This window comes from Centroberyx affinis, unplaced genomic scaffold, assembly GCF_046629955.1.
Source record: "Centroberyx affinis isolate AG114_WGS23_722 - 3 ecotype Tasmania unplaced genomic scaffold, CSIRO-AGI_Caff_v1 ptg001484l_1, whole genome shotgun sequence".
Lineage (NCBI taxonomy): Eukaryota > Metazoa > Chordata > Actinopteri > Beryciformes > Berycidae > Centroberyx > Centroberyx affinis.
In genome coordinates this window covers 581,758-602,733 of record NW_027279951.1, presented here as the reverse complement: position 1 = coordinate 602,733, position 20,976 = coordinate 581,758, and the positions used below count along the sequence as shown (strand labels likewise).

At 40.7% G+C, this 20,976-nt stretch overlaps 1 protein-coding gene across 10 annotated transcripts in view; it reads left to right on the top strand.

The window, feature by feature from the left end:
* Positions 1-20,976, top strand: part of cadpsb (Ca2+-dependent activator protein for secretion b) — a 64,010-nt gene that overhangs the window by 41,926 nt on the left and 1,108 nt on the right. The window contains exons 12-28 of one of the 10 annotated variants that reach the window (XM_071526950.1): positions 3,943-4,079; positions 4,210-4,397; positions 5,326-5,427; positions 5,533-5,596; positions 5,693-5,816; positions 7,300-7,368; positions 8,239-8,271; positions 10,987-11,093; positions 13,723-13,879; positions 13,992-14,133; positions 14,875-15,036; positions 16,405-16,560; positions 16,719-16,866; positions 16,987-17,061; positions 17,202-17,285; positions 17,391-17,423; positions 17,705-17,812. In XM_071526950.1, coding sequence (XP_071383051.1) covers positions 3,943-4,079; positions 4,210-4,397; positions 5,326-5,427; positions 5,533-5,596; positions 5,693-5,816; positions 7,300-7,368; positions 8,239-8,271; positions 10,987-11,093; positions 13,723-13,879; positions 13,992-14,133; positions 14,875-15,036; positions 16,405-16,560; positions 16,719-16,866; positions 16,987-17,061; positions 17,202-17,285; positions 17,391-17,423; positions 17,705-17,812 — 1,889 coding nt within the window. Of the gene's footprint in view, positions 1-3,942; positions 4,080-4,209; positions 4,398-5,325; positions 5,428-5,532; positions 5,597-5,692; positions 5,832-7,299; positions 7,369-8,238; positions 8,272-10,983; positions 11,094-12,286; positions 12,296-13,722; positions 13,880-13,991; positions 14,134-14,874; positions 15,037-16,404; positions 16,561-16,718; positions 16,888-16,986; positions 17,062-17,201; positions 17,286-17,390; positions 17,424-17,704; positions 17,813-20,976 lie in introns of all 10 variants that reach the window. The other 9 variants (XM_071526953.1, XM_071526951.1, XM_071526956.1 and 6 more) reach the window with 9 other exon arrangements.

Genomic DNA, 20,976 nt, shown 5'->3' with positions numbered 1-20,976 from the left:
AACCACCTGATTAACATCTCTATAGACATAATGTCATTGACTATTTGACTTGTGAAGTGTTAAGTCACTGTTATAAACACTTGCACCATTTCACCAATCATTTTGCCAATTATTGTATTTTAGCCTGTCCAGGACCTTCATAGATTCTTTCATAAAAAAAAGGACACTGGCATCGTTTACACATAAACCTGGGACTTGGGGTAAGTGTATGCGCTTGCCAATGTCCCTCTGACAAGCTAAAAAAAAAAATCTAAAAAGAAAGCATTCGGTGTGACGAAGTGACAGTACTTAATGTGTAGCTCTTGACTACTTAAGTACTTGTCCAGAATCCAGAATAAGTAAACTGCAGTGGAGTGATGAGGATCCTAAATCTCTCTCTCTCTCTCTGTGTCTGTCTATCTCTCTCTCTCTCTCTCTCTCTCTCTCTCTCTCTCTCTCTCTCTCTCTCTCTCTCTCTCTCTGTCTCTCTCTCTCTCTCTCTCTCTCTCTGTCTCTCTCTCTCTCTTTCACTCTCTCTCTCTAATATGCCTCAATACCTGTCGAGTTCACATACCCCCACATGTACTCACACACCACCGCCCACAAACTCTCATGTTGGTATAGGTTGTTGTTTTTGAGTTGTGTTTTCTTCCTCATGCTTTGCTTGTACCCTTCTTTAGTAATGCAGCTGCTAGGTCAGGGTCTCTCGTGATTGCTCTCCTCCAGCCTTGTTGCTAGTCTTTATGTTATTCTGGTTTGTCCCTTCTTACCCTGCTGTCTTCTAGCTGGACTCAAGGGTAAGTGCTTCCCTGTAGCCGGCACAGCTCAGATAATCCCCGCCGATTATCTGACAAATGCAACGTGCTTTCTCTCTCTTTCCCTTTTCTCCTCTCAAGTCTCGCTTCATGTCTTAGATATTAGTTGATAACTTTTATTTTTGACGGCCTCACTTTGAGGATCGAAGTATAAGCATCCATTCTTGCCAATTTAGGATGCATGTATTTTATTCTTAGATTTATTATTTGACTCAGTAATGGTTAAAGTTTATATTATAGTTAATATTGCATAATTGCCTTCTCTCTTTATTCATATTGGTGAAAGGACCCCTCAGAGTAAAGCACTATGATGGTACAATCTTACATACTACTAGAATAACAGACAGATTGGCTGCTCTCTACGAGAAAGTTGTAATATTTAATGTATGAATTATTAACATTATTTCACTAATAACATAATTTTAAAGAGCTGGAAACAAACTGATTATTCTTTCATATGAGTTAGATGAAAGCTAGAAAAAATCCGACACCCCTATTAAAGTGTTTCAAGATAAAAATGTAGGTACAGTGTGAATGATTACAGCAGTCTATGAAGCAGTCATGTTTTGAAATATTTTTACCATTTGGGTGAAGTTTGTTTTGACACTTTTCAACCTTTTTATAAATGTTGATCATGCTTTACTTCAGAGGGCTCAATTGCTTTTAGTTCTTTTTTTTGGGCTTCTCTTGATGAGAGTTGGCAAATATGTATGCGGAGTATTCTGAATGCCAAAGACAAGGAGTAGCTAATGCCGCCCCTTCTTACCATAAAATACTCCGGACTCCCCCCTCCCCGAGTAGATGGGCCTGTAGATAGAGGCTAGACCGGTTGTTACACCTCTAGAAGGGAGAGATCTCATTTTGATTTCTTTTGACTGCCCTTTGATTGCCTGAAGGGAGAACACCTGTGTCATGTGTCCATACGTTTAAAGAATTACAGGAATTTCCATTCATTTCCCCCATCTCCCGGAGAATGATACAGTTTTGCCTCTGTCGGCTTCATGCTATATACCCATGTACTTGCACCAAATTGTATTGCTACCCTATTAGAGTACTCCGGTAGTGGTATGCCTGTTAGTGTGCTCTGTAGATATCATGAATACACTGCAACATATTCAAGTATTGTCAACTTGCAAATGCGTAGAGAAAAGGAATGCCAAAAAGATAAAATCCAAAATTGTAAATGGGTCTGCAGATGTGCATGACATTTAAAAGCTCAATGAAAAGTCACACTGTGCTCCAGCATGTGATAATATATAAATGTATGCGAAAGTACTTGCCTATTCACTTTGGTAATCCAGTATTTTTACTCATCTTGCCTTTAGATGTTGAAGTAATTATCAACAAGTTTTCATAAGATATGATAATGTTACTTGTAGGCTATTAAGTCTCTTCTGGAATTAAACTCCATTTCCTCATTTAAACCAAGAAGATAAAGCCCACTCACTTTCTCTCATAGCCCAGCCTCAGGCACGCTCCACTCTTTGGATGTTCCCTCACTATCTTAACTCTTACCCACATCATCACTTCCTTCGTACCTTTAGCCCAAAGTCAGTCTTCTTCTGGGTGGTCGTCACTTTCCTTTCTGACCGCTTTCTTATTGCCCCACTCAGAGGTTCTCCCACCCACCAAATCCTCTCTCATCCTGCCACTTTCTCATCCAGCACTGCGCTCACTCCTACTACCATTCACTCTCTTCTCTCAGTGTGTGTAGACCTCATGTGTTTACTATCCTTCTCTTACCTTTGACACTACGTATCTACCTGTCTTGCCCCCCCTTGCCTAATCAGTCTCTGTTTCCCTAGTTCACATCCTTACTTTTTGTCTCTTTTCCTTCTCATTGTGGAGGAAACAAATAAACTAATTTTTCAAAGTGGAACATTTTACATTCTGTAGGTTCCTTTAGCAAGTTTCAGTGAATGAGTATCATCCTTAGTATACCTCTTCCCTTTCCCTTTCCCCTCTCACTGACCTGGAGGCTGACAGATGTCACTGCTGTTGACAGTCGTGCTCTATTTGGTACCCCACCCTGCCCAGCCAAGCTTAGCCCTCCACTTACCACCCTCCACCCCCAAATCATCATCACTCATCTCAGTGTCACATGGACATGACACCTGTCAGTCACACCGAGGACATGACTGCATCTCTTATCTATTTTGAATCACCCTTGTCCTGATCATTTTGTCTCTGACAGCTTTATTATTTACATAGGATAGCGCAAGAAATTATGGTGAATTTTGCAGATGTTATCTGGGGATTTTAGAAAGCAGAATATTCCACAATTTTTTTCATTACCCATCTGTCCTGAGAAGTTTCATTCTTTCATTAGATTTTACACAACTTGGTGTTGCCAAGGTTCTCTGTCTTCATCAAATTTCACATTGCAGGTTTAATCTTTTTAAAAATCAGAAAAAGTTTAATGAAAAGCATAGGCATGTCTTGATACAGAAATGTCAATGACAAAAGTTATGAATCAAGACAAAAGTTACAAATCAGAGCATGACTTTCCAGGACCCAGAATTGAAAAGAAAATTGAAAATCTCCAATTGATTAAAAAAAACAAAAAAACATTTATATGTAAAATTCTATAGTCTTGAATTAGCACTTTTTACTGTATAATAAAGCAATGTGCTCAGATTAATCAAAAAGAATTACTCTTGTCTTATTTCTGTCTTTTTTTCCAGCACACGTCCCAACATTTGTCAGGAACTGAGTGACATTCAACAATCGCGAATGGCAGAATCTATTGAATACATTAATACGAATGCATCCAATTCTATCTAACCAGCACTTTCTCAAACATGTTTTGGATCTATAAAGATTCATATCCCCTGCAAAACATCAGGGAATGTGACATACTAAGATGCATGCATGCACATACAGTAGAATGCACCCGCCCCACTGAGCTTAGCTTCAGATCTACAGAATCGCATCCTCCAATACATCAGATCTAGATCTATTTACGCTGTCTGACACAATGCAAGTTGACAATGTAAGCTGTAAGTGTTTATAATTTGCCCTTAGAAGTAGCCAGAGATTCCCTGGTGTTTCTGTGTTGTGATGAAGTAGAAACACGCTGTTTGCCTTTGCCTCACTGATATCTTCTCCTCTGAATCGTGTCCTTTCCCCTGTACCGTTGGCTGGATAGACGCAGACAGAGCTCAGAAACATGGCATGGATGAGTTTATCTCCGCTAACCCCTGTAGCTTTGACCACGCCTCGCTGTTTGAGATGGTGCAGCGACTCACGTTGGACCACAGGCTCAATGACACCTTCTGCTGCTTGGTGAGTGTCCTTTAAGCCATCAGCTTCACCCCATTGTAAATTTCCTTCAGTTAACTTGCTTGTTCTTTTATTAGCTGATATGCAATAGTGCTATCATCTTTTTTTTTTTTTTTTTTGGTCTGTTGTGTAGGGATGGTTCAGCCCGGGCCAGGTGTTTGTCTTGGATGAGTACTGTGCCAGGAACGGGGTCCGAGGCTGTCACAGACACCTGTGTTATCTGCGTGATTTACTGGAAAGAGCAGACAACGGGGCGATGATTGACCCCACTCTTCTACACTACAGCTTCGCTTTTTGCGCCTCCCATGTCCATGGGAACAGGTGTGCCCTAATCCCATTTTGAGAAATATTTGTGCATTTTTCAGAGCCTTGAGGCATTGCTGAACAGTGTTTCCCCCCAGATCTTTTTCTTTTCAGGGTAAAAAAAAAGTCTCTCATTAAGTCGCGCATTAGGACGATGTGACACTTGAAGCCAATGCAATGGTTTCCTTTATATTTTCTTTATATAATAGATAGAGTAGGTGGACACACTGTTGCTGAACATTAAATCTCCATTAGCACTGGACATGAGGAGGGAAGGAAGGTCAAAGCCATCAAAAGCATCCTAAGCATCTTGTGGCGTTTTCCATCTGTGTAATTTTACCATATTATATTTCTTTTCTGTTAATTTTATGTTGTTAATTACGATCAGATTTTTGTGTTATATGTTATGTTTTTACGTATTTCTACATATTTTCTTGTTTCTATCATTTTTTCTGTGTTTTCTTTTCTCTTTATCCTTCGCTGCCATAGTCTCATGTTGTCCGTATTATTCATCCTCCCCATGCGTCCCTTAAAGTCAGAGAGGGCAGCAATTACTGGGGGCCAGTGGTGGGGTATGAGGGCCCATGGTCCCCAAAGAGCTCCCAAAGCCCAGAGCCCGGCACTGCCTCTAAACGAGCAAGCAAATTCAAGTTTAGAAAGAGAAGGGATTCCAAAACCCCACTCTTTCAAGAGCCCAAAAGGTGAGATATTGTCATTTATTTGTATGTGTGATACAAAGGGACCTCGAGATAAAAAGTTGAACATAATTTCTCACACAAGTTGCAGTCAGTTCCTAGGGAGCTGAAAGTCATCAGACAATGCTGTGTTTCGCACTTGTTGAACTCAGATGAGAGGTTGCATAACTTCATAATAATAACGTTTATATTAACTTGAACCTAATAGAGGAGTTCAATGGGGTTAAAATATTTGGGTATGTCCTTCATAGGCCAGACGGGTTGAGCACAGTGAAAGTGGACGAGAAGGATCGCTTTGAAGAAATCAAAGAGCGGTTGCGTGTGATACTGGAAAACCAGATTGTACATTTCAGGTGACTGCCACCTCCTCCACTCTACATTATCTCCAGTCTTGATAGATTACCTATTGCGTTTTTTTCCACTGTTGTTTGATTTTTGGTCCACATCTTCCCTTGTAGATACTGTTTCCCCTTCGGTCGTCCTGAGGGTGCATTGAAGGCCACTTTATCTTTGCTGGAGAGGGTTTGTAAATAAAACAAATTCTTTCACAGCCCATGAAAGTGTAACTGTGATGTAATGAAAATAGATAACACGGCTCCTTTTTAACATGATCTGTAGGTCCTGATGAAGGACATTGTGACCCCGGTTCCACAAGAGGAAGTTAAAGGAGTTATCCGCAAATGTTTGGAGCAGGCTGCTCAGCTCAACTACCAGCGGATTACTGAATATGCTAAAATCGAAGGTAACCAGAGATATGCACCACAAAAACACCACCAACATCACATAATGACTGCTGAAGAGAATGTGTTAACAAGGTTTTTTTTTTTTTTGTTTTTTTTTTGGAATGTATCCAGTAAATCAGACTGGTCGATAAAATGTCAGTGTCAGTGTACAAAACTATATATATGGTCATGGTTTTGCTATTAGGTTACAGATTGACATCTTCAGATGTTTGAATCATCCAGTGGTTGTGTGTGGAATAAAAATAGTAGGAGGTATTCTTTTTCCATTTTAAAAACAAGGACTGAACATATAGTCCCTCAAGTCCTCTGTTGTTAATCCAACGTAAGATTGTACTTCTCACTGTTCTTATTTACACATGGTGAATTCACTTGGCATATGGTATATTTGTGTCCATATCCCAAATGATTTGTGGCATCCCAAATTATCTGTGACAGTTTGTCGGTCACTTTTTTGTCTCTCAGTCCAATAACTCTCTCCTTTGTTTCAGGCCTGCTTTAGCTCTGTGGTGTTCTGTAGGTCAAGTTGGCTTTTGTGTAGAGGTGTGTGAGTAAAAATGCATTCAAATCCAAAGCCCTGAAATCTGTTGATGTGCTGGTCTCTCATTGTGCCTTGACTATTCAAGCTGTTTAGTATCCTGGCCTCTGACATATGATTGGACTGCAAGTTCAGCTTAACTGAATGTCCTCTCTGACTCCCAGCTTCCCGTTGATGCAAACTCCCCCTCCCCCTATCTTAGCTCCCACCTCTCTGATTCCACCAACTGACTCTGCCCCCGTCCCCTTTACACCCCCTGCCTTGAAATATCAGCTCTCCTGTCACCTCTGTCTTTTGTTCTTGCTGAAGACCACTACCTTCCACTCCCCTATCCCTCTGTCTGCTCTGCTTTTTCTCCTTTCCTACAGTTGTTGGCTTTGCCACAGTTATCACTCTATTTGACCTCTCCATGTGATAAGTGGCTTTGAAGCCAATGCAAAGGAATGCTGGGATTGAACCACTACAAACCAGCATCAGCGTCACCTGCATGTGCTTTAAGACATAATGACATGGCCTTTCTTTATTGGCATGGATTACATATTGACAATTACATTAACAAGACAAGACATTTTATAATGTCTTCTCCTTTCTTTCTATTTGTCTTTCTTTCCAGTATTATATTCATTCAATGCATTGCCATGCATTTTGCATATTAACATACAGAATACACTGATATTGTTTATGCCTTGAAAGAAATCCCTCAGGGTGCCAAAGATACTAAGGGTTTTAACCTTACTATCTTGCCATGCTATGTGAATTTACTTCCCCCTGTCCTTGTGATGCTTCTAGTCCAAAACAAACTAAAGTAAACATTTGACTTTGCCATTGGGCCTCCTGCCCAACCCAATATCGTATTCACCTGGACAGCCCTCTTCCCATCAGCCTCTGACCTCCAGCCTTCCCACCTCTGATCCCAGCCTCTTGCATGCCCCGATCCTTTTTTATAGGGAAAAAGAGGGAAATGTATGAGCACCCTGTCTTCTGCTTGGCGTCACAAGTGATGGATTTAACCATCCGTGAGTACCTTCATCATCCTCTCCCCTGTGTCTCCTTCTCCTCCTCCTTCTTTAAAGCACTCTCTCACCACATCCCCCTCTGCCTCTTCCCTTACTTCAGAGATGTTGCTTCCGCCATGCTTTTTTTTTTTTTTTTTTTTTTAATCTGTGGCTTTTGTCTGTGAGAGTGAGTGGGGAGAGCACCAGTCAAGAGATCTGAGCGGCACCGCTGAGTCAGTCAGGGTCCTTTTCAGTACCATCTGTTTGTGATGGACATGAATGAGCAGTCTGGTCTGTAAGCTTCTTTCTTTTGGTTGGATGCCCATTCCTTTGACTTGAATGCATTTTTACATTGCTTACATTGTTATCTCCTTCAGTCATTTGGTCTGATCATGTGTCAGTGGTGTGCTGTGCGGAACAGGTAGGCTTTTTTCACTGTGCTACCAGAAACAGTTAAGGAGCATCTGTTGACAGAGCTACTGTATGGGGAGGACAGGGTAGGGTCTAGTTCCTGGGTGTTTTAACTCAATTCAATTCAACTCGCTCAGTGTGTCCTGTCTTCAATCCTGGCAGCCGTTCTTTGTGTGTCTTATCTGTTTATGATAGTCTGAGCTTTGTGTGTTTGTTAACAAACATCTTATCACTTTTTAATTTCCAGTTTTCCACAGGCTAATGTTTCAGTGTTTCTGTTCTTACTGTATGTTTGTGACATTTGTCTATTGCCTAGAAACCACACTCCCTGGAGCTGAAAACGTTCCAGCAGATTCTCTGAAAGGGTCACCTGGTGATGAATAACAACTTTGAGCTTTCCCCTGTAACATGGAAATAACCCTAGACTGTTAATTCTAAATATCTCCTCTTTATCTTTTCTCTCTCTTTTTCTCGCTGAAGTTGAGAAAGGTCAAAAGGATCAAAAGGATCCAGGTGAACCCATGTTTAACTTGTGGCTTAGCCACAGCGCACTCGTACACTCACACATGTGCATACACACACACATACCACACACACACACAACATGAACATATGCATGTACAAAAAGTCTAACTACCTATATTACAGCTTGCACATATCATACACACTGACACACTCATTCAAGCTCTCAAATGTCTTGGCATGTTTTTAAAGAAGCATCTCTTTTTTATAGAGTAAATACTTTGTGGAGATTGTATTACTTTATATCAATCCAGATGTGGTTCAAGACAGGTTAGTTTACTCCAGAAGTTTAATTTCTGTTTAGATAATAAGCTTTAGTGCAATTTTCAATACATAGAATCATACTCAATGATTTTCCTGCTTGTTTGTTGAATAATTGCCATAATAAAAAGTATTCAGAGTATTTGTAAAGCAATACAATCTCATACAAAAAGCATAAGTTATAGCTTTGCTTATGTGTTGAAGTAAAAGAAAAAAGAGGTCTATCCTCAAAATATCATTAGTATTACCCTCATCATTAAATACAATGCAAATTTGTAAAAAAAAATCTACTAAACCTCCTACTTTTGGGAATGTATAAATGAGTTTTGTTTATTAATGTCATATATCATCTTACATGATCATACACTTGAATCAAATTTGCTGGTCATTTTGGATACTTCACATTTCATAGTAATCACACACATTGGATATTGGTGTTATATATTTGAACAATACAATATCTCATTTTGATATCCATAAAATATATTTTATAGAAACTACCTCATGTAGTTTCTGGTTGTAATGTCTGCTTCTTATGGGCCCCAAAGGCCTCCTGTGCTTCCCTGCCAGACTGCAGCATGGTACAAACATTCTTCAGACCTTCCAATACTTACAAGCCAATATGACCACAGAATATATAGTTACTGTAATCCAAATCCATGTGATCCAGCCATTAGTATCCATTAAATGTCCCTAAAGACGTAGACTCAAGCGTTATCCTGGCTCTTCAGGTTTCTTTCTGCAGATTTCTCTCGTCACACTCTAAACAAGCCCCCTGCTGATAAACTAATTCAAAGCTCAATATAAGCTGTAGATCACAGGGTTTCAATCTATTTCATACCAATGACCCCAAAATAGATGATCATTTGGCTGAAGAATGGGATTTTGTCTGTGATTTTGTCTGCCCATTTGAGAAAATGCTATTACTGTAACTAGTGAGAAAAATACTGGTGAAAATAACGATATGCTTTATTTTGCTGGGGACCCCCCAAAGACCCCTGGAGCCCACTCTGAGAACCGCTACTGTAGATATTCACCAATGATGTTGAGTTATATATGTGCTTTTGATTTCAAATTTGTGTAGCCATTCAGTTCCATGTTCAGATGATATACCCATCATTCCACATATGCTGCAATGTTTGAGTAATCTCATTTCACAACATTTAACTGTCAAATCATTTTGTCAACACACATGGGTAAAAGAAAACAATTTGTAGCTTTTGCACATTATCCGCCAATCTCAACAACTGCTTCTGCCAATTTGAAAGAGGGCAGAAACAGCAATTTGTGTGCAAGATTTTGGATGGCAAGTACAGCCCTTTTTACACTGTAAAAATATTCATTTAAAACACATCTAATGTTGTTCAGCCAACTAATGTAGTTGTTTACACACCTGATTTTTGAGATTGTAACTGGTTTATGAGTTATAAGACTCCTAAAGCCTATACTGAACCAAACAAGTCACCAATCATGTTGAATATCGCTTGCAGAACACTTTAGGTTTAGGAGGTTGATTTCAAGTTATTTTGGAAATGATTGTCAATACAACTATGAAAACCACCATACCCTACATTTCTTTAGTGATATAAGTGTCTGCCAAGTGATGTTGGCATCAGTGATATAAATGTAATAAATAACTAAATGCAATGCACGTAAATCACAGATTATGTAAATTGGAAGATTCATACATTAGATGTTTCAGTTAGAATACCTTTTTGCATATCTCCTATAGCATAGATTGAGCTACTAATTTCAAATGGCCATTTATCTCCCTCCTTTAAATTACTTCAGAAGATAAACTCTTGCTGTAAATATTTTTTGGGTCTGTTTTTCATACATTTGTTTCTGAAGAGAATGTTGATGTCCACTCCTTACCAACAGAGTTACTGAGTCAAAGCTCTGGAAAAAGCTTGATTATATTCAATCTGTGACATATCATTGAATATGGATAGAGCCCCTTCACAAAATTTAATTGATGGAGAACATACAACGGAAACAATGAACTATTTTTACAGTGCATGTTTGTTGAAAGATGAATCAGGAGTTTCTGCCCATGCCATGCGACAGCTCCTTATACAGATGTCTTACACAGCACCACCTCACAATTTGCATGTTTTTGATGCCACATTGTCACATAGCACGCTCATCCCAGTGCCACTATTCCTGTGCCTGATATTCTTCCAACATACGTCTGATTGTCCCAAAAAGCGTCAACTCAGTGTTGCCTTATGTTATACAGCCCAAATTGCAAATAAATGAGATTCTGCTTGTTTTTGAGGGTATGGTGAGAACTCATGACAGTGTATCACAGTGTAAGCGCTGTGTTTATGCTATATTAAACAAAGATATAGACAAGACAATCTTCTGAATAGTCATAAATCCCCCTGGCATCCCTCTCTGTGCTTGACTAACCACTCATCCCTCACCCTCATCCTTTTGTCTCAGAGAACGTAGGCCGCTTAGTCACGCCTGCCAAAAAGCTGGAGGAAACAATTCGCCTGGCGGAGTTAGTCATAGAGGTCCTCCAGCAGAACCAGGAACACCATGCGGAGGTGAGTGGGAACCCTCTCCTCCTCTCCTCCTCAGAGCACTTTCCCTCTATACTCTCACTCTTATCTCACGCCGCCCCACAGCAGGGAGTTAGTCTTATTCTCAGTCTTCTCTAAATAAAGCTGCCTTCATCTATGGGCAACTAAAAAAAGACCCCTTTCAAAGATGGATTTAATTTAGGAAAGCTCTAATTGGTGTTCGACAGACCATGGCAACATGGAACCAGACTGCTATCTTCGAGGAGAGACTGTAAATTAGAGAGAGAAAATGATATAATGTGTGCAGTTCCCTCCTCTAATTCACAATTCATGGCTCAGTGGTGCAATGTTACATAAACCATTGGTTGCCTTGAAAAATGGTAATATTCTATTGAAGTTAGTCCTGCATAATATATAGAAGGTAATACAGTAATATAGGCTAATATAAGTTACTCATAGGTACTGCATGCTCATAATGTATTAATGTTCCCTTTCGCCACAAATAGAGCACAAACTAGCTTTCTCATTACATTGCATTTTAGTATAAACCATAAATTGACAGGAAAGCATGATGAGCATGTATAGATGTATAGATCTAGAGGTGATCCTATGTGATCGTAGAATATGCAGATAAAGCAGATTTATTGTATCTCTCTGAATATGCTTGACAGGCGGCAGTCACAAGTTCTGGAGATCAATCGGTACAGTATTGTTATTTCTCTTTCTCTTCAGTCCCCATCACAAACCTCCCTGTATCGCATGTGCGCCACTATGGCAAGAGGCACCTTCTAGGCAGGAGCAGAGTCATAGATAGCAGGGGGTGGGTTTGTAGGCATAGAACTGAGAGCAAACTTGATGAAACTTTAAGGCACTGTACTGTAGCTTGCACAACATATTGTGATCATATAGCATGTTCATCAGGCCATAAAAGATTTTCCTTTTTCTCCAAGCATGCTGAGCCAGTAAATTCCCAAAGTATGCTCCATGTGAACCTTTGAAGTTTGATCCACCATAAACATTTGTTTCCCCTCCATCCAACAATTAAGTTCACAGTTCACACTTGTTCAAGCATTATTTCCCAGCTTCTCCTCTTCCATCACTCTGCTTTCTATTCTTAGTTTACAAACCCTATAAAAGAAATGCCTCACAGATACATTATTGTTCTGTACATCTCCCTGTGTCCTCACTGTTCATATGATTGGTGACTGTCCAAGCAGGGAAAAGAGGTATGTAGTGAAGTTGAATGAGAAACTCCAAACTCCCATAATGGTCTGTGCATGTCCAGTAGATGATGCCATGTCTCCCACCCCTCAGCATCAGTACAGTCCTTCAGGACTGGTCCCCTTGAGCTGTTGCTTTGATACAGCACTGTACCCTATCTGGCTGAACACTGGGTGTGCCGTAGAGTTCAGGGTCTTGTATGTGTCCCTTAACCACTATCAAAGGTTGGAGGCCATTCTGCCTGTCTACCTTTGCCCGTTTGTCCCTCCCCTGCCTGTTGGAATCTTATACGGTCCTTCCTCTATAGCCACCCTCTCCTTAAAAACACACTATCTCTCCTTGAATGTGATGGAGAAAGCTTGGTTTGCTGCCTGTTGCTCTAACACTAGAACTGTCAAGCATTTTAAATGTTGGAAGTAGGCAGGTAAGTAGAGAGGTAAGTAAGGTGTTGACTACCATTTTGGTGGTTAAGCCCTGCGGGCAAATAACATAATTTGGTATGTAAACAAAGCATGCAGCATAATTGAGAAAGATTAAGCTTCTTCACATTTCGCTCTTGAATTTGGCAACATGTCAGTTTTGAATGATAAGCAAGTAAGCCAAGCCAAGACTGCCAGCAAAGCAACTGGTTCTGCTGTCAAGTAGTGAGGAAGTCCTGACTGTGCTAGAAAACGTTCAGCTGAATTTCATTTCCTTACTTAACTAATTGGAACACTAGAGATGCTGTGTGCTGCAGTCTTTGGTGTGCCTAGTATAAGATGGCAATCTGCATGAGTCACATTCACATCTAGTGGGTGTATGGGTATGTCAACGATGTGAATGGTGGAACCCTCATCTCTTAGCTTGAGAGCAAAGCATGCAGGGAGTTCCACATTTGCATGAGAAAAGCACCTCTCCCTTGAAACTATATATACTGTCATGAATAGAACAAGGCACGCAAATGCAACCCTACTGTGTGATTTGTTGTTACTTATAAACTAGATTTACAAGTGATAATAAATATATTTGCCTTGAAGTATTAATCAGTAAGAGCTGTGGACTGATTTGTTCTCAGAGTACATGGTGGCAACACACACACACACACACACACTCACAAGGTCCACGCAGGTGTGGAAAATGTAGACCTTTTCTTTTTACGAAACTGTTTTAAAGGAAATACCTATCAATTTAAGAATTCACATAGTTATTCTTACTCAGTATTCATGAACATAAATAAATCTCTCCCAAAGCTAGAAACCAGAGGACAACTAATGCATATGCAATGAACACAGGGCATGGAAAAACAACAAACATGAATGTAGGAATCCAGAGGTATTTCCTTTTAAGACCTGACGAGCTGCAGTTGTTCTTTCATGTCTTTCTTCCTTGTGCCATTTCATCCAGTGTTGACTGGAGCCCTTGTTCACCTGTTCCCTCCCTGATGTCTCTCTAGGCCTTTGCGTGGTGGACGGACCTCATGGTGGAGCACGCAGAAAACTTCTTGGCCCTCTATGCCGTCGACATGGACGCCGCCCTGGAGATCCAGTCTCCTGAGAGCTGGGACAGCTTCCCCCTCTTCCAGCTGCTCAACGACTTCCTCCGGACAGACTGTGAGCTCCTACTGCCTCGCTGCACTTGCCCCACATTCTCATACTCTGTAGCTATTTCAAGTTTTTAACATTGATATTTTCTCTCTCTGCCTCTGTTTTCCCTCCAACTCAGATCATCTGTGCAATGGGAAGTTCCACAAACACCTGCAGGATCTCTATGCTCCTCTGGTGGTTAGATATGTGGATCTGATGGAGTCCTCCATCGCACAGTCAATTCACAGGGGCTTTGAGCGCGAGTCATGGGAGCCTGTAAAGTAAGGAGCCTTCGTCTTAATAGCTATGCTGTAGGATGGTTGGTAATGCCAGGCTTTTATCCAGATGACAGACTGATTTCTTGGAGGCTGAGAAACTGGGAGAGCAGCTATAATGCTCACCCACGATTCCTCTAGGATCACTTTTGAAGAATGAGCTAAGAATGAACTGAGTAACCTATTTTTTTCCTTCAGAGGAAATAGGTTATTATTTCTTAAAATAGCTTTAGTCTTGTATGATTAATGTATGTGTCTTACCAACTGCTTTCCAACACATTGGGGTCAGGTCAACACCTAATATTTCTGTTATTCTGTTTTGTGAACTAACCCTCATAGTTTGTGTGTAACACGTTGCCAGGGAGAGAAGGTCTCCAGTCTATTTTGTTGCTGAGTTGTTCTTTTTCAGTCATATTTATTTCTCATGGCTTTAACACTTTTGCGTTCTTTCTGCATTCTTTATGACATGGACTATAGGGTTTATTAGGTTTGATAATTGTGTTGCTTTTCCCTTTCACTGCATTCAATACAGTATACATGTGTGTCCAACCCACGTTACTCTGTAGGTCTTTTTGTATACTGTGTGTCTCTGACAATTACTGTTGGTTTTGTTTATGTGTGCTATGTTTATGTCTTCACCTATTTTCTGATTTTGTTATTCTTATGATGAGTGTTACATGGCTTTCTGCAGCTCCCGCATTACCACTGTTATGGATTCTTTTTTCTTTTTGTCTGTCTTTTCTGCAGGAGTTTAACAAGTAATCTGCCCAATGTGAATCTACCAAATGTGAACCTCCAAATTCCCAAAGTACCAAATCTGCCAGTGCCAGTAGCAGGACTATCAGTTAACCTTCCACAAATGCCTAGCTTTTCTACCCCGTCATGGATGGCTGCTATATATGACTCTGAGTGTGTATTCAACAAGTTCACCATAGAAATACTGTACAAGCAGAGGCCGCCTTGGTATGAAGATGCCCCCAGCTAAAAAACAAAATCCAATACAGCAAAATATATATATTATATATTTATACTATATATTTCTAATTAAATGTAAATGTTTGATTGTGTTTTACAAAAAAATCCAAAATGCAAAAAAGTGTTTAACATACATTATCTTTTGTGTGAATAGTACATTGATACTGTCCAGTGCATGTTCATGCCAAGAGCACTCTAATAGGTGTTAGAGTAGGTGGGGTTCTGCTTCTGAAATGAGAGGCTGAAGCTCTCTCATTTGTCTCAACATGCATGCTGTTGAGCTGAGGTACAGAGATACAGGCCAAACCTAAAAATATTCCTCCGAGGCTATTTGGGGAGTTGTTGTGCAGGATATGCCCTCATTTGAAAACATTTAAAACACCAAAGTCCCTCCTTCTGCACAATATGTATCGCCCCCAAGCGTTGTCGGCCAGACTAGATATGAGCTATAGTGACTTTTAGCATAGATTGTATATGGTCTCAGGTCCATCTCTGACTTTGACCAAATCCCCAGTGAGTAATCTGATTGGGAGGGAGGTCAGTGGGTGGGATAGGAGATGATGGGATGGAGAGACTGGGCTGTTTGCTCAGTGCACCGAAGCAACAACTTCTTCAGTGCAGCTGGCATCCGAGACAGTAGAGACCTGCCCTGCTCCTGTGCCTCTCCCTTTTATCATCTTCCCTCCCTCCCCCACGTCTGTCTGGCGTCCCTTTCTCAGTCAGCTCTACTCGGGGTGGCAAAGAGGTCTGCATGGTTTGTTTGATAATTCTTCCAGGGCCCCCGCCAGCCTGGGGACATGGACGATGAGAGAGGGCCTGTGATGAGGGATCTATCTGTCATTAGGGAAGGCAATTTGGAGATCCGTTCTGGAAACAGAGATGGAACATAGATGCAATTTTACATGCCCTCCCTCACTTCTCCATTCCCTATTCCTTTGTCTTGACACAGTGTGATAGATGCTGTATCTGCAGTGACTTACCTGCATGTGCCCACTTCACACCCCAGTCAATAATCATACTCTATAGCATGGTTATTGATTTGTTACAGTAAACCCTGCCGCCCCCCTTTTTTACCCATACACTGACTGCCAAAAAACACCTGAACAAACATTAAGTGGCATTGTGACAGACATTTGGATGGACCAGTCAGTATATGGTGAGAGTATAATTGACTGTGTTGAGGTGTGGAGGAACAGCATCCTCCTCTGCACCTACCCCCCCACCCCTCCCACCCCTCACCCCCTCTGTCCAGCAGGGTGACCTGTGTCTTCTGACCTCTGTGTGTGTTTGGGTCGATGGCAGTAACGGCTCTGGGACATCGGAGGACCTCTTCTGGAAGCTAGATGCCCTACAGACTTTCATCAGGGACCTGCACTGGCCTGAAGAGGAGTTCGCCAAGCACCTAGAGAGTCGCATTAAGCTCATGTCTAGCGACATGATCGAGAACTGCGTCAAGCGGTGTGTGAATGAGAAGGAGAGAGAGGCAAAGAGATAGACTGACACAAATAGATAGCGTACACGCACCATAGAGATCAATTTTGAGAATGCACATTTTACTACATACAGTATTTCTTAGGGCATAGCAAGCGCATAACAATTTTTCAATTGCATTGCAGCACTAGGATGGCTTTTGAGTCCAAGCTGACAAAGAGCAGCAGGTCCACAGACTTCCGCATTTCCCCAACAATATGCACCATGTTCAATGTGATGGTGGATGCCAAGGACCAATCAGCTAAGCTGTGTGCAATGGAAATGGGCCAAGAGGTAAACTCTTTACCTGGGACAGTAACCTCGTATTGCAAAATTCTGATACATTTTGTTCATATTTACAGAGAGAAAATGATCTGTTAATATGGATGTTTTTTTGTTGTTCCTTTATTTCAGAAACAGTACCACTCCCAGATAGACGATCTGATTGAGGAAAGTGTGAAAGACATGATCCAACTTCTGGTTGCAAAGGTACATTTGCTCATCTTGAACAAGCAACTGTGATAGTACTGTACTATTTTGTCCAATGATCAGAACACAAGTAAAAGAGTGATTACAAGTCATGATTTTATAATGACTGATGAATCCTGTCCTTACCTTTTATTTTTCAGTTTGTTGTCATTCTGGAGAGTGTGTTGGCCAAGATTTCAAGATATGATGAAGGCACTCTGTTCTCTTCATTCCTTTCATTCACGGTGAGATGAAGCTTCTCTTGTTTCAATCCCCCACTGGCTCAGTGTCATTCAATTGGCTTTTTCTTTAACCTCAACCTGTATTTGACAATTCTGTACTGATTGCAGGTGAAAGCTGCTTCCAAGTATGTGGATGTACCTGTAAGTGATGAAGTCCTACTCTCTGTTTGCTTGCTGTGTGAATGTGTGTGTGTGTGTGTGTGTGTGTGTGTGTGTGTGTGTGTGAGCATGCGTGCGTGTCTGTGTATGTTTAACAGATACACTGAATCTTTCATTATTATTCTATGTTGCCTTTGATTGAGTAATTTGTGATACAGCCACGTCTTATTAGAATTGAACCAGTGATTATGTTATTATTAGTTCAGCCATGTCATTGCTCTCCTGAACTTTGACCCTCTCATGTTGTTTATGCCGTTTTACAGAAACCCGGGATGGACGTGGCCGATGGCTATGTGACCTTTGTGCGCCACTCTCAGGATATGCTGCGTGATAAGGTCAATGAGGAGGTGTATATAGAAAGGTTATTTGATGTAAGTAAGATGCCGTCTCCTCCTCACCAGAAGGGAGGGGCTTTCCAAAATGTGGCAAAACAACAGGGCAGAAAGGGATAAGTCCCATTTTGAGACCAGGGAATGTACTTCAGCCTGGCAGAAGAGGCCCTTCTGATTCTTTACTACTTTCTTTCTTTCTCTCTCTATCTCTCCTCTCTAAACCTTAGCTGCTGCCCTCTGTATTCTGGTGTGCATTGCCACAGTGCTTTTGGGCCTTTGTGTATGAAAAAACAACAACTTTTGTTTACAAACAAAGAGTCCATAAAAGCACACTCAAAAAGGATTATCTAAAGCAGTGCTCTCTGAATAGAAGAGAATTATGTGCACATGATTTACATGTTTTGGCTAACCGCTACACTTTACGCTTACAGGTATAGGCATGTGATTAATCGTTATGTAACATCATGCAATCAGTTTTACTCTATAATTTAGGCAGACCTGAAAATGCACCTTGTACATAAAGCATATCAGCCTCCTGGATAAATGACATCCAGCTCTCTCGGGTCCGTCCACATTGGAGCACCCACTCAGTGTTTCTGGTTCAGTCGTTTTATGAACTGAAAATGCCAGGTGTATGTCGCACTGCTGAATGGGCCGGGATGACTTAATGATGCCAATCTGGAAGGCTGACATGCTGTATACACATGGTCTATTAGTGGGTTGAGAGAGCACTGTCTTACAAAAACATAATCCTAATGGGATACATTGGAAGTAATGTGTCCTCCATGTGTGAGTTGAATTACACGTACTGCTGTGATGTGCGTGCTTCATATCATTCAGAAACAAATTGTACAGACCTGTGTCTCCACAGGCGTGTGATGGCTTTGTGTGTTTGAGAGATATGCAGCGATGTGCGGTGTGTGTGTGTCTGTGTGTGAAAGGTACTCAAAAGTGTGCTGTAAGTCTCCCTCTGATTTCATGTTTTTGTGTTGGCTGTAGATTTGGGAGGTGTGCAGTCTTGTGCTACAGCAATATGATTTTATGTTTTGGAGTGATGTGTGATACTGTTGTGAAGTGGGTTTGCTTTAGTCTTCGAGGTCCACACTGGCTTGTCTTGTCTCCTTCTGTCTCATCAGTTTTCTGGTGTGGAGTCTCCCTTTGTGTCCTCTGTGTGGCCCCTCAGTACATCGAAATCCTACTCTGCACTATCACATTAAATTGTTCTTAAAAATATCTCAAGCTGTGACTGTTTCAGTTTTAACAGTATTTTAAAATATAATTTAGTATAAGGATGTCTTGATGTCCCCCCCCCCATTCTTTTTGATGCATTTCCATCCATCTATTTGCATGCATCTGTAAAGATTCCTAAATGTTGCCTAGGCTCTACTGTATCTCTCTTTCTTTCACTGGTTTATTTCAAACCTTTTTATCTTCTCTTGATTCTTTTCTTTCCTGATTAACGCCATTCCTGCTGCCTCCTCTATTCAAAAAGTGGCACTTATCTCTAAATGTTGCGTTGTTTTATCACATTATGTTGATTGGCATGATTTTAGAGTCAAATAATCTTCCTGTGTACATCTTCTAGCATGACCCTCCTCCTCAGAGTTCTGCCTCATACGCACATACAAAACTGTACCTTAGCACGTACTCAGCCACCCACCCACCTGCGAGGTCTGCATGCACTGCACGCTCAACTCGACTGTGAAGTGGACAGGCATCTGCATATCTGGCCTCAAGTTGAACCCTTTTAACCCTTCACCTAATCTTGATCTAAACCAAAAGAAGGTCAAACTGAACAACCAAACAGATGAAAGCCTCCCACTCTAATTCGGGCCTAATAAACCTCTTGCGTTCCTGCCTACTCACATGTTTAAAGTTGACCTATTTTCTTGATATTGGAGGGATGACAACTGTTTCTATCACTCTTGGGTGCTGTTCTCTTATAACTTGGAATCTGAACCATCTGGAAAACTCTCCCAATGCAAAGTTGTGAAAAGGTATAAGAAAATAGCACCACCGCTCCCTGCCTGCTAACCATTTACTCACTTTCATTGTTTTTCTTTTGCTAATGAACTCTCGTCAAAACTACACTTTCTATTCTCATACAGTATGATAGTGCAGCAGCAAATGCAAATGCACAGTAGTTTTAGAATTTCAATATAGGGTATTTTTAAATGCAGCTCCACGGGTCTGCTTGAATAAATAATTAACAATGGCTAAAAATTGCCTTCAGTAATTGATGGGCTATGCAATTTGTAAGCACAGCTTTTATGAAATATCGACGTGTAAAAAGTGTTTTGGTATTTCAAAGAAAAAAGGAATTACAGGTTGAGACAGACAAATCTGTAAATCCTTTAGTTTGATGTCTTCTCATGTCCATCTGGTGTATTCCTATTTTCTCCAAGTAGTAGTGTCAATGCTTTCAATGAGTAAATTCCTTTAAAATGCTTCTTTTCAGCTCTTCAGAGTGCTATACATGCAGTTTGTGCGTGGATGTCAAACTGTATTGGTTTGTAAGTGTGTCTGTGTGTGTGTGTGTGTGTGTGTGTGTGTGTGTGTGTTGTGGTTGTCATTTATTGAATCAAACAGTAAGGGTCCAATTTCAATAAATTTTCCTGACTTAGTTTCGTAGAGTGTGTTGAGGTGAATTAGTGAATATGGTACTAACAGTAGTTGGTTGGGCCAACTTGCACATTTGATCACTATTTCAACCAGTCAGTGTAATGCTCTTATATTAGGTAAACCTCCATATTTAATTTTAACAGCACCAGATGGAGACAAAAGGCAAGTGGAGTAATATGTGTTCTTTCAAAATATATAGAATTAGAAAACAGAAACATGCTTATAGCTTGGAATTTTATACTAGGTAATATTTGGGTTTTGTCACATTTCTCCACGGTTGTCAGCTGTTTAGTTTGTAAAGTCCTCCCTTTTTCCATGAATACAGCCTGTTACGTTGTGTTGATTGCTGATTCCAACACATTAAATGCAAGAATGTCATCAAGAGGCATAAGTACGGTGGCCAAGAGAGCTCAACGCACTGCAACTTAAGAAAACACATGCAAATAGACAAAACACAAGCAAATTAAGAAAACATCTTCATCAATTTGACAACACATGCGCTGCAAATACACACAACACAACCAAATACAGAAACGCGCTGCAAGTAGCACAGACGACAACGGATCTGTTTCCAGGGGACA